This window comes from Budorcas taxicolor, chromosome 3 (genome assembly GCF_023091745.1).
Source record: "Budorcas taxicolor isolate Tak-1 chromosome 3, Takin1.1, whole genome shotgun sequence".
NCBI lineage: Eukaryota > Metazoa > Chordata > Mammalia > Artiodactyla > Bovidae > Budorcas > Budorcas taxicolor.
Window position 1 is genome coordinate 103,085,005 of NC_068912.1, and position 17,409 is coordinate 103,102,413.

Consider the following 17,409-nt stretch of genomic DNA (forward strand, 5'->3'; position numbering starts at 1 on the left):
CCTGAGCTTTGGCATCATTAAAAAAACAAAACAAAACAGAAAAAGGAAGACTTTTAGGGAGTGGTAGGGACTCAGACTGGAGGGGTCAGGGAGCTGGCTAATCAGTCTTGAGTGCTAGATGTTGGAGTTTGAAGTTGATGTTCACACCTTGGGGGATTCAAAGGCACAGAGAGCTCATTAGGAAGGCACTGGGTTTTCCTCATAGGAATTAAGGCCCCCAGGAGGAGAGTTTTGAAGGAAATATCCTCAGACTCCTGACCCATCCCTCACACAGAGCCCAACAGCAGGTAAAGAATGGCGGGGGTGCAGCAGGGGGGCCCACAGTTTGGGGCATCCCGTCCTCTGCCTGCCCTAGTTTTCTCTACTGTCTACAGATCTGCACACCTGCATGTCCTTTCATGTCTGTGCCTCTTGCTCTATCCTTTGCTTCTCTGTACATCTCTTCTTCCCTGTCTCTCTGACTTGCCTTTTTGTTTTCTCTCTGTCCAACTGCCCTTTCACTCTGTCTTTATCTGAGTTGCACAACTCCCTCAAGGCATCTGGCTTCCTGCTGCCAATAGCAACAAAGAGGAGGAGGAGGAAGTGTTGTTGGGGAGACTGAAGCAATTAGGATTTTTAGGATATGGGAAAGAAGGAAGGGAGCTGCAAGGAGATCTCAGGGGAGTCAGGAATTTGGGGACCACCTTGAAATGGGATGTTTCTCTAAGGATCTCTTATTGAGGAGTGGGGAGCAAGACAGGCACCTACCACAAGATACCTGCAGTCCACTGATGCTCTCTGTCATACTCAGCAGGGATGGGGGACTGAGTGGGCTTTTGGAGCCTGCTAATCTATCCCCTATCCTCACTCCCCCGATTCTTCTCCGCTAAGCACCCCGTGCTGTTTCCCACACACATTCTGCACCATATCTGAAGAGACTTGAAGAGAACGGAGGTCACAGTGAGTGAAAAATTGCTTCTAGCAAATGCTGTAGCAGGGGGTGGAAGTCACAAGTGAGAAGTTACCGCAGTGCTCCAGGAAGTAGGCGTTAGGAACAAAGTTGTATAACAAAGAGAACAGAGAAGATGGGAAAGTTCTTAACTCTTCCGTGTGGATCGTGACTCTTATTTCTCTACACCAGGAGAAGGATGCAGGACTTCCTTTTGGGAAACCGCAGCTCTCTTACTGAGTTTATTCTTCTAGGATTCTCTGGCAACACAAAGATAAATGTTATTCTATTCAGCGTTTTCCTTTTCCTCTACCTCGTCACCCTTCTGGGCAATGGGCTCATTATCACCTTGATTCACAAGGATTCCCGCCTCCACACACCCATGTATTTTTTTCTTAGTGTCCTGTCAGTTCTGGATATGGGGTATGTCACCACCACCGTGCCCCAGATGCTGGTACATCTGGTTTCCAAGAAAAAGACCATTTCTTACGTTGGGTGTGTGGCCCAGATGTACATCTTTCTGATGCTAGGTATCACTGAGTCTTGGCTTTTTGCAATCATGGCTTATGACAGGTATGTAGCCATTTGCCATCCCCTGAGGTATAATGTCATCATGAGCCCTTTGCTGTGTGGGTTAATGGTGGCCTTCTGTGGATTCTGGGGTACTAGTTGTGCCCTTATATACACCATCTCTGCTATGATTCTTCCCTATTGTGGACCCAATGAGATAAATCACTTCTTCTGTGAAGTACCTGCAGTCTTGAAGTTAGCCTGTGCAGACACATCTCTCAATGACCAGGTGGACTTCATCTTGGGCTTCATCCTTCTGTTGGTCCCACTCTCCCTCATCATCATTGTCTACATCAATATATTTGCTGCCATCTTGAGAATCTGCTCATCCCAAGGGCGACTCAAGGCCTTCTCCACCTGTGCCTCCCACATCACTGTGGTCACCATGTTCTCTATTCCGTGTATGGTTATGTACATGAGACCTGGATCAGAGGCCTCCCCAGAAGAGGACAAGAAGCTGGCTCTGTTCTACAACGTCATCTCTGCCTTTCTCAACCCCATCATCTACAGCCTGAGGAACAAAGATGTGAAGAGGGCTTTCCTCAAAGTGACAGGCTGGGGCAACACACCAGAATGAAATCACAGAAGCTGGGGCACCAGCAACAAACCCAGAACACAGCCTACATGGCCTCTCCATCCAAATCCTTTTGCACATCCCTGGATACACCTGATATATCAGTTGGCTAGATTCAGTGGGACTGCATATCAGACAGAACACCTGAAGGGCTAAGGCAGTGGGTGTCCCTCAAGCACAAAGGCACCAGACAGTGGACTCCATGTAGGCAAGCCCCATGTTTGATTCATCTCTGTATCACCAGTTTATAAGATCTAGCAAAGAACTGGCATCAATTTTTATTTTTAATAAAATATTTATTAAAATAATAAAAATAATATTATTTTTATTTTTTATTACTAAATGAACACAAGACTGGGTGCTTGAGCTCTGGACTCATGAAATAAGTTCAAATTGATGGGGACAAGATGACTTCCAGATTCCCAGATCAGTGACCCAACTATAGCTTAATCAGGGACAAGTTCTGAAGTAAGACTAATTTAAGAGAAATAGATGGTTGTCCTATAAAATAGAGTTCAGGGATGTAATAAAGGTCAGTTTTCATTTAGTACTATTAAGAGAGAATGAGTTTAGGGCACAGAAAACCTCATGTCACTAAGGAAAGGAACTCTGTTTTAGTGAAGGGATATTTGTAGAAGGGAATAGAATCTCCAGTTATTGGGTGAAAATCTCCTCCCACCCAGACACTTTTATAATGTATTTTCAACTTTATTGAAGTACACTGACATATAATGAACTGTAGGTATTAAAAGTAAATATTCTGATGAGTTCTGAAGCATGAATATAGCTGTGAAACCATCGCCATAATAAAAATCATCATAACCACAATCTCCCCAAGTTTTCTTGTGAGCTTTGCAATTCCTCTGTATTAGTCTATTTCTATGTAACAAATCACCTCTCCTAATTTTATGTCTTAAAACAACAAACATTTATTTTTTTTTCACACTTACTGAGGGTCAAGAACTTGAAGGAAAGTTTGCTGGGTCCTCTGGATTAGGGGCTCTCAGAAGACTGCAATAAAGGTATCAGCTGGAAGAGTCGATCTTCCAAAGTTAACTGGTGAAGAATCTACTTCTAAGCACAGATGACTGTTTGCAGGGTTAAGTCCTGCCAGGCTATTGGATTGAGGGTCTCATTTTCTTCCTGACTATTGCTCAGTTCATTCATCACTTCCTTTCCTGTGGACCTCTCCCTATAGCAGCTCTCCACGTGGCAGTTGGCTTTATCTAAGCAAGCCAGATCCAACCAATCCATTCTGAAGGAGATCAGCCCTGGGATTTCTTTGGAAGGAATGATGCTAAAGTTGAAACTCCAGTACTTTGGCCACCTCATGCAAAGAGTTGACTCGTTGGAAAAGACTCTGACGCTGGGAGGGATTGGGGGCGGGAGGAGAAGGGGACGACCAAGGATGAGATGGCTGGATGGCATCACTGACTCAATGGATGTGAGTCTGAGTGAACTCCAGGAGATGGTGATGGACAGGGAGGCCCGGCTTGCTGCAGTTCATGGGGTTGCAAAGAGTCAGACATGACTGAGCGACTGAACTGAACTGAACTGAACTGAAGCAAGCAAGAAAGAGAGCAAGAGAGAGACCATGAGAAATGTGGAAGCCAGGATCTTTTGCAGCCTAATCTTGAATGTGACTTCCAATCACTTTGGGGATATTCATGAATAGCAAACTAAGGGGTTTAGCACAGACTCAAGGGGAGAGGATTACCTTAGACACGAATACCAGAATACAAGGGTCATTGGTTCATGCAAACTTCTCCCTTGTGACTCAGACTCTTGCTGCTACTCAAGGAGGGGTCTATGGTTGAGTGTCACCAGCATCACCTAGGAGTGGTTAAGAAGTACAGAATCTTGGCACCCTACACACCTTTGGGATCAGAATTTCACTTCAAAAGATATTTCAGGTGATTCTTATGCACATTCGAGTTTGATAACAATGATTTAGCCAACACTGCAAGGACAGTATCACACAACCTGTGTCAGTAGACCTGTAGTGTAACTACAGCTTTTTGTTGTTGTTGTTAAAAAATGTTTGTGAAAATTTAAGCTCAGAGTGAATAAAGCCTTTTAAAAACTAAGAGGAGAAACCTAAACTTCCTTGACACAGGTTTGGCTCCAGGGTTTCAGGTAAGACTGATCTTACATTCCCTTGTCTCTGAGATTTTATTTGTCATTTATATTGAGTCAGTCATTTGACACTGTAATTATCTTGAGAAAAACCTGAATTTGGCTTCTGTCCACCTTGTTTGTAACTCTCATTTTATTTTGTTGAGAAGAATAAGAAAGAGTAGCATATGGTTATCTGGAATTGGCAGAAAGAAAGGGGCTAGAGTATTGACATTTTATTATCTTATCTCAAAGAAAGGCAGCTTGTTTTGGTCCTATTTCCCTGCCAACTACCATCCATATCTTCATTTTCCTCGGGAAAAATTTTTTTAGAAAAAGTTGTCCATACTCTAATTTTTGTCCTACAGTCTTCTCTGAAAACACCATTTAGGTTTGACTCTTACACATTAACACTTCCTTCACCACTACCTCAGTTCAGTTCAGTTCAGTCGCTCAGGCATGTCTGACTCTTCCCGACCCCATGAATCGCAGCACGCCAGGCCTCCCTGTCCATCACCAACTCCCGGAGTTAACTCAAACTCACATCCATTGAGTTGGTGATGCCATCCAGCCATCTCATCCTCTGTCGTCTCCTTCTCCCACCCCCAATCCCTCCCAGCGTCAGAGTCTTTTCCAATGAGTCAACTCTTCGCATGAGGTGACCAAAGTACTGGAGCTTCAGCTTTAGCATCATTCCTTCCAAAGAACACCCAGGACTGATCTCCTTCAGAATGGACTGGTTGGATCTCCTTGCAGTCCAAGGGACTCTCAAGAGTCTCCTCCAACACCACAGTTTAAAAGCATCAATTCTTCGGCACTCAGCTTTCTTCACAGTCCAACTCTCACATCCATAATGACTACTGGAAAAACCATAGCCTTGACTAGACGGACCTTTGTTGGCAAAGTAATGCCTCTGCTTTTGAATATGCTGTCTAGGTTGGTCATAACTTTCCTCCCAAGGAGTAAGCGTCTTTTAATTTCATGGCTGCAATCACCATCTGCAGTGATTTTGGAGCCCAAAAAATAAAGTCTGACACTGTTTCCACTGTTTCCCCATCTATTTCCCATGAACTGATGGGACTGGATGCCATGATCTTCATTTTCTGAATGTTCAGCTTTAAGCCACCTTTTTCACTCTCCTCTTTCACTTTCATCAAGAGGCTCTTTAGTTCCTCTTCACTTTCTGCCATAAAGGAGGGCTCATCTGCATATCTGAGGTGATTGATATTTCTCCCAGCAATCTTGATTCCAGCCTGTGCTTCAACCAGCCCAGCATTTCTCAAGATGTACTCTGCATATAAGTTAAATAAGCAGGGTGACAATATACAGCCTTAACGTACTCCTTTTCCTATTTGAAACCAGTCTGTTGTTCCGTGTCCGGTTCTAACTGTTGCTTCCTGACCTGCATACAGTTTTATCAAAAGGCAGGTTAGGTGGTCTGGTATTCCCATCTCTTTCAGAGTTTTCCACAGTTTACTGTGATCCACAGAGTCAAAGGCTTTGGCATAGTCAATAAAGCAGAAATAGATGTTCTTCTGGAACTCTCTTGCTTTTTCAATGATCCTGTGGATGTTGGCAATTTGATCTCTGGTTCCTCTGCCTTTTCTAAAACCAGCTTGAACATCTGGAAGTTCACGGTTCACGTGTTGCTGAAGCCTGGCTTGGAGAATTTTGAGCATTACTTTACTAGCATGTGAGATGAGTGCAATTGTGCATAGTCTGAGCATTATTTGGCATTGCCTTTCTTTGGGATTGGAATGAAAACTGACCTTTTCGAGTCCTGTGGCCACTGCTGAGTTTTCCAAATTTGCTGGCATATTGAGTGCAGCACTTTCACAGCATCATCTTTCAGGATTTGACATAGCTCAACTGGAATTCCATCACCTCCACTAGCTTTGTTTGTAGTATTGCTTCCTAAGGTCCACTAGACTTCACATTCCAGGATGTCTGGCTCTAGGTGAGTGATCACACCATCGTGACTATCTGGGTCATGAAGATCTTTTTTGTATAGTTCTGTGTATTCTTGCCACCTCTTCTTAATATCTTCTGCTTCTGTTAGGTCCATACCATTTCTGTCCTTTATTGAGCCCATCTTTGCATGAAATGTTCCCTTGGTATCTCTAACTTTCTTAGGAGACTGGAATGCAAAAGTAGGAAGTCAAGAAACACCTGGAATAATAGGCAAATTTGGCCTTAGAGTGCAGAATGAAGCAGGGCAAAGGCTAATAGAGTTTTGCCAAGAGAACGCACTGGTCATAGCAAACACCCTCTTCCAACAACACAAGAGAAGACTCTACACATGGACATCACCAGATGGTCAACACCGAAATCAGATTGATTATATTCTTTGCAGCCAAAGATGGAGCAGCTCTATACAGTCAGCAAAAACGAGATCAGGAGCTGACTGTGGTGGAGATCATGAACTCCTTATTGCCAAATTCAGACTTAAATGGAAGAAAGTGGGGAAACCACTAGACCATTCAGGTATGACCTCTAACTCAATTAAACTAAGCCATGCCGTGTGGGGCCACCCAAGATGGACAGTTCATGGTGGAGAGGTCTGACAGAATGTCATCCACTGGAGAAGGGAATGGCAAACCACTTCAGTATTCTTGCCTTGAGAACCCCATGAACAGTATGAGAAGGCAAAATGATAGGATACTGAAAGAGGAACTCCCCAGGTCGGTAGGTGCCCAATATGTTACTGGATATCAGTGGAGAAATAACTCCAGAAAGAATGAAGGGATGGAGCCAAAGCAAAAATAATACCCAGTTGTGGATGTGACTGGTGATAGAAACAAGGTCCGATGCTGTAAAGAGCAATATTGCATAGGAACCTGGAATGTCAGGTCCATGAAACAAGGCTAATTGGAAGTGGTCAAATGGGAGATGGCAAGAGTGAACGTTGATATTCTAGGAATCAGCAAACTAAAATGGACTGGAATGGGTGAATTTAACTCAGATGACCATTATATCTACTACTGTGGGCAGGAATCCCTCAGAAGAAATGGAGTAGCCATCATGGTCAACAAAAGAGTCCAAAATGCAGTACTTGGATGCAATCTCAAAAATGACAGAATAATCTCTGTTCATCTCCAAGGCAAACCATTCAATATCACAGTAATCCAAGCCTATGCCCCAACCAGTAACACTGAAGAAGCCGAAGTTGAACAGTTCTCTGAAGACCTACAAGACCTTTTAGAACTAACATCCAAAAAAGATGTCCTTTTCATTCTAGGGGACTGGAATGCAAAAGTAGGAAGTCAAGAAACACTTGGAGTAACAGGCAAATGTGGCCTTGGAGTACGGAATGAAGCAGGGCAAAGGCTGATAGAGTTTTGCCAAGAGAACGCACTGGTCATAGCAAACACCCTCTTCTAACAACACAAGAGAAGACTCTACACATGGACATCACCAGATGGTCAACACCAAAATCAGATTGATTATATTCTTTGCAGCCAAAGATGGAGAAGCTCTATACAGTCAGCAAAAACAAGACCAGGAGCTGACTGTGGCTCAGATCATGAACTCCTTATTGCCAAATTCAGACTTAAATTGAAGAAAGTGGGGGAAACCACTAGACCATTCAGGTATGACCTAAATCAAATCCCTTATGATTATACAGTGGAAGTGAGAAATAGATTTAAGGGACTAGATCTGATAGACAGAGTGCCTGATGAACTATGGATGGAGGTTCATGACATTGTACAGGAGAGAAGGATCAAGACCATCCCCATGGAAAAGAAATGCAAAAAAGCAAAATGGCTGTCTGGGGAGGCCTCACAAATGGTTGTGAAAAGAAGAGAAACAAAAAGCAAAGGAGAAAAGAAAAGATATAAGCATCTGAGTGCAAGAGTTCCAAAGAGTAGCAAGAAGAGATAAGAAAGCCTTCCTCAGTGATCAATGCAAAGAAATAGAGGAAAAGAACAGAATGGGAAAGACTAGAGATCTCTTCAAGAAAATTAGAGATACCACGGGAACATTTGAGCTCTTCAAGAAAATTAGAGATACCAAGGGAACATTTCATGCAAAGATAGGCTCAATAAAGGACAGAAATGGCAGGGACCTAGCAGTCAGAAGGGCTGAGTCATTGGAAAAGACCCTAATGCTGGGAAAGATTGAGGGCAGGCGGAGAAAGGGATGACAGAGGATGACATGGTTGGATGACATCACCAGCTCAGTAGACATGAGTTTAGGTATTCTCTGGGTTCAGTGATGGACATGGAGACCTGGCATGTTGCAGTCCGTGTGTTTGCAAACAGTCAGATATAACTGAGAGACTAAACTGAACTAAACTGAAGATTTGAGAAAGTCCTAACTGCCATACAGTCAGGGCTTAGACTACTTACTATTGTTTGGTTGTACAAAATATGAATATTATTTTAGGTAAATCTGTGCTCCCACTAGCAATGTATGAAATCCATGTTTCATTGTATACTGGCAAACTCTGATATGTTGTCTTAAAAACTCTGCCAGTTTCTGAACATGAACAAGTGTTATCTCACTGTTATATTATTTGCATTTCTTTGGTGCCTACTGTGGTGTGATTTCCCCAAATGTTTATTAATTATATGATTTTTTTTAAAAAGCACTGTTGTCAGTTTTCCTGATTGTATATATTTTCTTTCCAATTTGTCAAAGCTCCTTCTTTGTTAATGATTTTATTCATATGTCTGTATGTATGTTGCAGTTATGTGCCCTGTGTTGTTATTTGCCTTTGATTTTGTTTCATTATTTATAAAACACTCTAGCACCTGGATGGTAGAATTGGATAATATGTTTGGGGATGTTTTGAACCTGCACCCTTGGCATGGCCCATGTCCTCTCATGGAGGGGACAGACATTCATGTTATATTTTTTGGTCAGCCTAGCTGATTATTTTGCAAGGAATTTCCTAGGCAATGCACATTAGCAAGAGGCTTGGAAAGATGAACCCAAGGGGGCAACATGTTAGCTTATGGGACAAGTTTCCAGAAACTCATGGGAATTGCTTTGATGAGGGCTGAAGTTCCTTGGCACCTAGCAGGCAGTAAATATGGGTGATGCTCAGTACATAACCCTGCAGGTCTATGAAATGGGAAAAAACGATTCATATTTGTAAAGATTCTATGAGAAATAAACATTGTTTCAGGGAAAGTCCCTTCAAGCAAGAGAGAACAGAGCAAAAACTCCCCACTGAATATTTAACCTCTCTCTCTTAATTCTCTAATTTTTGCATCCAGGGGTTGTATTCACCTCCCCCAACCCCCAATTTCTCTCATCCTTAAGTGGACAAAGTCCCTTCTCCTTGAGACTACCCAAGAGAGGCTATAGTTTTCAAAAAATGGACACTATTATTAGTAGAAACAAGAAGAAAGGGGAAATCAAGAGTATAAAACTAGAAAAGAACAGAAAATAATGGTGGTAAAAGAGAATTTTTGACTTTCTCAGACAACTTCGATTGACCATAGATGATCTAACTGACACAGCTTGTGAATGGGTTATATAGGTTCATTTCCTCCTTCTCAAGTCCCTTCTGCACCTTAGAATCTCCACTTAACCATTTCTGAGTTTCTCCTTCTTCCTCTCTCTCCCCCTCTGCCACCCATTTTTCCCTTTCTCTCTAGAGATCCAGTCACTCCCACAGACCAGGAAGATCATGGCCATATAAGAGTTGGTAATTCATCCCTGAGTAAAAAATTTTATAAATTAAAACTAACATTTGCTAAAAAATTACTGTATGACAATTCTGTACCTTTAGTGTATTATCACATTTAATCATTACAACTTCCTTGTGAGGAAGAGATCTAAACCTTAGAATTAAGTTAAATGAGCTGCAAGAATTCACGTGCCTAGTGAGTGGTAAAGCCAAGTCTCTCATCCTGGTCTGCCTGGCACTAGAGTCCAGGCTCTTGACCACTGTGTTAGATCTGGATTCTCTTTGTCTGAAACTACAGCACCGTACGTAATGCTGATGACCAAGCACCCTGTTCTCTCCCACAGGCCCAGGGTGAACAGTTAGCTATATGAAGACCATCACTTCAGGTCTCATGAAAGTGTGTTTGAGGAGTTGATGAGTGTATGTTCTGCATTGTATGGCTCCCCACATCTTCATCTTTAAAGTGTCACTCTGGGGCCCTGCCCCTTCCCATCAGTTTGAGGAAAGCATTTTTCACATCCTTGTTCCTCAGGCTGTAGATGACAGGGTTGAGGAAGGCTGTGGCAATGTTGTAGAAAAGGGCCATTTTCTTGCCACTATTTGACCAAGAATCAGAGCCAGGGCTCATGTACGTGATGATGCATGGAATCGCAAACATGGTGACCACGGTGATGTGGGAGGCACAGGTGGAGAAGGCCTTGACCCGCCCCTGGGCTGAGCGGATCTTCATGATGGTGGCAAAGATGTTGACATAGACAAGGACAATCAGGGGGAGTGGGACCACAATGACATTGAAGCCGGTGATGAAGTCCACCAAATCATTGAGGGATGTGTCTGCACAGGCCAGCTTCAAGACTGCAGGGACCTCACAGAAGTAGTGGTCAATTTCATTAGGGCCACAGTAGGGAAGGTGCATAGCAAAGAAGATATCGGTCAGGCCACCAACCACACCATAGCCTGCACAAATGCCCACCATGAGAAGGCACACCCAGCGGCTCATGATGACCTTATATCGGAGAGGGTGGCAGATGGCCACATACCTGTCCACAGACATGATGGAGAAAAGACAGTACTCAGTGATCCCAAAGAGGAGGAAGAGGTACATCTGGGCCACACATCTAGCAAAAGAGACGGCTCTCTTCTTGCTGAGAATATGCACAAGCATCTGGGGCACAGTCGTGGTGGTGTAGCACACGTCCAGCATGGAGAGGACACTGATGAAGAAGTCCATGGGCGTGTGGAGGCGTGTGTCCTGGTGGATGAGGGTGATGAGGAGGCTGTTGCTCACAAGGATCAGCAGGTAAAAGCCTAGAAAGAAGGTGAAGAGCAGAGGGTCGGTCCTGGGGCTCGAGGCAAAGCCCAACAGGATGAATTCTGTCACAGTGGACTGGTTGAGTTCCTGCATTGTGCTCGGCCTGTTTAAAGATTTTGAGGGATATGTAATTTATTGGGTTTTGGTACTAAGGAACTTTCACACTCATTTTTTCATTTATGTTTCTTAACAGGAAGTTTGGGCTAGCAGATGGGGCACTACTGGAGAGGTCCCTGTAGTAGTTTGAATGGTGTCAGCATTTGGTTCTGGATTAAGTTAGGGTCACGATGATGAAATGTTGAAGGCCAAGTCAAGGAAATGCTGGGTGCTGTGTTCAATTCTGTCTCTTCCTTTCCAGAGACAGCTTTGCTTTTCTCAGACTTATTCGTTCCATTTATGATTTCTCTTGGGACAACAGAGGTTTCTAAACCTTGGTTTAAAGATCAGGTTTAGAACTATTACACTCATAAAATGGGTTAAGCTTCTCATCACTGTTAGGATTATCGTTAATGTCAGACTTTTTCTGGTGAACAAAACTTTACCGTTGTTCATTAATTATGTCATTGATTCAACACAGTTTTTGCCAAATGCTTACTATTTGTTGTAAATCAGGGCAGGCAAGGAAGAGTTACAAATGATATGGGTAGGAAAATGATTTCATGCAATCTACCAAGATAAATTCTAAGTATGTTAAAGAGTGAAATGCAAGAAATAATATAGTAAGACAATCTTGGAAAAATATATGGGTGAATATTTATTTTATGGTGGTAGAGATGCCTTTAAGCATCAACTGATTGTTCCAATTCCTTCAGCCTCTTGGTGTTGACCCTTATTTCTAATAACCAAACAAAGCAACATAGCTCCTCATCGGACCTGCTGTCTCTTTCTCAGTAGTTTTGAGGGCTCCTTGTGATTCCCAGGTCCTTTTGCTCTAAAATCCATTGTCTCATTGAATCCTTGACCCACCTTGCTGCCTTGCTTGTGTGGGTACTGAACTTTTCAGTGGTTCATCCCCATGCTCTTTCTTCGTCATGTCCCCAAACCTCACTAACACAAGGATAATATATGTAAGACTTGTCCTAAAGGTATGGGTAAGAGGAAAGATTTATAATGCAGCACAGAACAGAAAACTCTCTTTTTTAATGAACATTTAATGCTGTATAGGTCCTAAGTTTTCTGTGCAGCACTTCTTCCTATACAGCTCCCAGCCAGCTGGCAGGTGACTGGAGACTGGTCTACTTCTTGGAACCTCCTCCCATCTCCCCTTGTCTCCCTGTTCTAAGACTCTCCTTACTCCTGTTACCTGGGCCATGAGCCACGAATCCAATGCTTCCAAATCAGTGCTTTCAAACTTCACTGTGCTTCAGAATTACCTGGAAGGCATGCCAGCTGCTGCTGCTGCGTGTCATAAGGAGATTTGAATTGGAAGATGGGATTGGAGAGTGAGAATTTGCATTTCTAACAATTTCCCAGGTTCTTCACATGCTGGGGGTCACAGTTTGAAAGCTGATCTACTTAATGGTAAAGAGAAAGTTGGTGCTTCCTGAATTTCCCTGTCTCCACTGACTCATTGGAAAAGGCCGTAATGCTGGGAAAGATTGAGGGCAAGAGGAGAAGGAGATGACAGAGGATGAGGTGGTTGGATAGCATCACTGACTCAATGGACATGAATTTGAGTAAACTCCAGGAGACAGTGAAGGACAGGGAAGCCTGGCATGCTGCCATTTACAGAGTTGCAAAGAGGTGGACATGACTTAGTGACTGAACATTAACAACAATGTGGCATACAAGTTATTAAAATGATTAGAATATAAAGGTCATTTCTTCACAAAGAAAAGACTAATAACCAAAATTGAGATATGAATAATCAATTCACAAAAGAAGAGATTCATGAATAATGAACCCACAAAAGTTTAAAGACTGCCTGTTAAAACATCAATGAAACAGCCTTGAACCTATACATTGGCAAAAATTCTTTCTTTTAAAATGATAATGCCTGGCATCCAGTTTACAGTAAAGGAGACATTCTTGTATATTGATATGAAAATTCATATGGGAAATAAAGGACTGTAATCTTTCTGCAAGAAAATTTGACAGTATGTAACTTCACCATTAAGAATTTTGCCTAGGGAAAAACGAGACATGTTGGGAGAGAGTTGCGTTGGAAGGCACAGTCTTAACCACTGGGCCACCAGGGAAGCCCCCAGAGATACTGTGAAGATGGAATATATAGGGATTTAACTTCTTTGTTCAGACTAGGTAGGTAAAAGGATGGACATGAGAGTGAAAGATCAGAGATGGAGGAAGACATGCTGGACCTAGACAAGATTGGAAGAGGACGGAAGGGAGAGCTTCTCGTTTTGTCCAAGCTCATCTCCTCCATTGAGTTACACTTGGGAATCAGCTTATATAGCTCAATGCAAGTACATTTACTGCCTAAGATAAAAGTGTTTTGGATAGGAAATAAGTCCTAAGAGAAAGATAATTGAACAGGTCCTGATTGGTGAGAAACTGCCCAGTTTTTACCTCCAGCTTGTTCTTTCAGGGTGAGGGTAGAGGAGATGTAGCTGACAGGACTCTGCCCCCTAAGGACACCTTGACCTTTGATGAGTTTGTGTCTTTGCCCTAAGTAGAGCCTGGGGACTGGGTTTTACCTTTACTTTCCTTGGCTGACTTGTGTGTCCTAAGGCCCAGTTGCTCGAACTCTCTGAACCTCAGGTTCTGACCCTGCCACTCCAGGTGTGATAATGACCTGTGACCAGTGAAAAAACAGAAATGAATCATGTGATTGCCAAGTCCTTGTAGGGATAAACCTCCAGATTCCAACTTGGCTGGATCTGGGGCTAGAGATGCCAGCCTTGGCTTCTTGTTAGGATGTAATAGAAATCACAGAAAATTTGTTTTTGTTTTCATTTTGGACCCTTATACTTATCTTTTACTCAAATATCGACTCTCTTGCAGCACAAGCTAGGGGACAAAAGACTCAAAGTAATTTTGAATTTTCACTTTTGCTGTTTACTGCTGTCACTCTGAGCAAGTAATTGTTTCTCATCTGTGAAATAAAACAGGAGGTTCAGTGCAATAATACATGGTTCTGTCAAGTTCTGAAGATATGTTTTTCCTCCCTTCCCCTTTCTCCAGCTCTCCCTGCCCATACCCTCCTCCAGCATTGTCACAGGCCTGCAGGGACCAAAAATGACCCAGTGCATGCTCAGTGTGTGCATGCTCCATCACTCAGTCATGTCCAATAAACAGACAAAACTAGAAAGAAACAAAAGCACAGAGAATGATGGGGAAAGATAGAGAGGCCCCGAAGGGAGGGAGAGACACACACAATTGGGAAGAAGGCGGAGAGAGGCACAGAGAACCAGAATCTGCAAGTGGGCTACAGACAGGGAGGGAGGAAAATTAATAATGGGAGTATAACTGACATCAGTGGGAGGAGAAGGAGGGGGCTCAGCAGGAGGAAAAAGGTGGGACATTGTTTCTTCTTCTCTTTGTGAAAGAAGAAGTAAAAAGACTAGAGGAAAGGGGCAAAAGACATGGAGACCCGGTTGGAGAATCGGGGTGGGGGGGCAAAACATGGTGAAGACACAGATGAAGAAAGATACAGGGAGACAAGGGAGAACACAGGAAGGAATATTAGAAAAGCTGGGACGGTGCTGTGTGAGCCAGGCCTGCGAGAAAAAGGCACCAGAGGGCAGAGCAGGGCAACTGGAGCAGCAAAGAGCCTGCAGAGGCCAGACAGGGGAAAAGAGAGACAGGCAATCTACAGGGCAGGGGGAAAGAGGCAGGGGCAAAACCAGTCTCCCAGGGAGAGAGAAGGAGATGGAGGGGAGGGCAAGAGCAAGAAGATGGGGTGACTGCAGGCAAGGGAGAGCTGAACAGAAGGGTGGAAGCAGAGGGAGACGGAAGGTGAGGGAGATTCACAGACAGCGGAGGATGAGGGCAGAGAAGTGGGTTCCAGGGGGAGACCCAGAGAAAGCCTGCAGGGACGATCCTTGTGAGTCAAAGAGGCAGGTACAGAGCGAGGAGAAGAGGAGAGAAGCAGGGAGGCTGGAGACGACTGAGCTACAGGCAAATCCAGTGGCATAGCAAGCAGGAAACCAATGTCAAGAGGCCAGAAAAAAGAAAGGCCCAGAGTGAGCTGAAGATCCAGTCAGGCAGAACACCAGAGCTACACACTCAGAAAGATGATCAGAGAGATGAATGAAGTCTTTGGATGCAGAGAAGTCCAGAGACAGCAAACAGAAAAAGAGGCAGAAGGAGACACATGGAGAGGGATGGAAAGTAAGAAAGAGAAGGAGAGGCAGAAAGAGAGAGATAATAATAGACCCAGAGACAGAGGAAGGAATAGATAGATGTACAGAGGGAAAGAGGCAGACTCAGCCAAGGAGATCCTCACATAGATGTGCGGAGAGAAAGCAAGGTGAGCAGGAACAATGGGCCAGGTCCTACCTGGAGCTTCCTGCAAGTCTGGGGGTGGCGAGCAGTTGCAGCCTAGCTTGCTCCCCAGAATGTTTGTGGGTACTGCTGTCCTGAGCTTATAACCATACAGGGAAGGGAGCTGTGGGCAAAGCTCCCTCAGTCTCAAGGGACCACTCCTGGGCGACATGTGGCCCCAGGACTCTAGCCAGGAGCTAAGTTCCTGCAGTTCCTTCTTGCTGGGGCGGAAGCCCCAGGCTCCCACTCAGGAGCATCACCCCTGCTCAGACTAGGCCCTTCGGCAGGCCCACGGAGGGCAGGGGGGACGTAAGGCTCACCTGGGACAGGAGTGTGGATGCTGGAAAGGAGGCATGCTTGGGAACTCAGGAAGGACCCTGAGGGCTGGATCTTTTCTCAGCTGCTCCTCCTTTCACAGGGAAAAAAAAATGAGGCCCCCTGGGAGGTGTAGGGTGATGAAGGCCATGAAATTGTCCTCTCCTCCTGCCAGGGTGCATCCCAAGGGCTGTTTTATCCATTAAAAACTGTAGGAAAATTTTCTAGGGCCCTAAAGCTTTAGTCTACAGACATATTAGAGTCACAAAAGATATTATCAACTCAGAGATAGGGACCCCACAGAATAAAAAGTGGTCCTCTATTAAATACAACATTTTATCAGTTAGTCAGTGGCAACTCATTAAACCCACATATAATCATATCGGAAGTGATATATTAATTATATTTGATGTGGGACATGGTACATTCTTTTGTATCTAGTAAATAACAGTGCCCACGAAGGGTTGAAACTACCCAGTGCCTCTTGGGTTTCAGCCCTGTGAGGGTGTGTTCTGTCATTTCAAGTATTTGGTGAGAAGCTCTTCTCAGAAAGGAGAGAAGGGACCAGGCTCCCAGTGTGGCCCCTCACTTCACAAGGTCTGTAGCACGAAGGACTTCAGACAGGTAACAGGAAGAACTTGCCTCCTGCAATTTTGAGTGAGGCAGTGGTGAAACCTTTTGGAGCGTCCTTTGTGACATCTCTAACCAAGGGGTAGGGAGGAGTTCAGACCTGCCTAGAGGGCCAAAGAAAATTCAGGCTCCATCCTTCCTGAGCATGAGAAAGTCCCCTGCCCACACACACCCCAGGGAAACTAGAGTTACAATTATTTCTTGGCCAGGTATTTCCCCACAGGAGCCAGACTGGGCTTAAGGTGAAAGCTGGGAGCCAACAGGGGAGAGCTGATGAGAGTGGAGCCCAAGAGGTTAGCTTCTGGGACAGCAGGCTGCTTAGGCTGGGCCACTTGGCTCATTCTAGCCCCAGTTGCACTCTATACTCCCCAGATGAAATCTCTTCCCTCTCCTCCTTACTGGTCATGCCTATGACCACACAGAGTGCTGAGTGCTTCCTCTTAGGTGATGGTCTCTCTCCTGCTCCCCACTCTCCTGATCCTGACCCCAGAACAGAGTCCGTTGCAGCACTGACCAGGTCATCCCCTTTTCCACTCAAGGGGAGCTCAGGGTTTCGTGGCATCCATGTCCAGGTAATTCTGACTTCAGCTCCCTCTGAGACTCTCAGGGCTGAAGGCCTTTACCTGCTCCAAAGGGAAGCGCCAGCCCAGGGGACTCCTCACACCTCTGGAGGGCTGTTTCTTTCCTCACATTCCACTGGACCAGCCTGAAAAGCCTTCTCCCAAGCTGTCTACCTCAAGGAATGAGGGTTTCCAGTTCTGTGCCATTCACATGGTGGCTGTAGCTATCTTTCTAATCTGCAGCTCTGATTTTGTTCCCCCTGTCCTAGAGGCCTCATTGGTTCCCACCTGTGGAATTTAGTCTCAACTCCTTATTTCAGATGT

The 17,409-nt window shown here is 44.4% G+C and overlaps 2 protein-coding genes across 2 annotated transcripts; one reads left to right on the plus strand and one right to left on the minus strand.

Annotated features, from left to right (window-relative positions):
- The first annotated feature begins 1,127 nt into the window (after positions 1-1,127).
- LOC128045038 (olfactory receptor 2A12-like) lies at positions 1,128-2,075 on the plus strand. Its single transcript, XM_052637496.1, has one exon. It carries the CDS (start codon positions 1,128-1,130, stop codon positions 2,073-2,075), a length of 948 nt encoding a protein of 315 aa, XP_052493456.1.
- An 8,216-nt stretch (positions 2,076-10,291) lies between these two features.
- LOC128045171 (olfactory receptor 2D2-like) lies at positions 10,292-11,230 on the minus strand. The gene has a single exon (XM_052637651.1). The coding sequence runs from the start codon at positions 11,228-11,230 to the stop codon at positions 10,292-10,294; it is 939 nt and encodes a 312-aa protein (XP_052493611.1).
- Between the last annotated feature and the right edge of the window lie 6,179 nt (positions 11,231-17,409).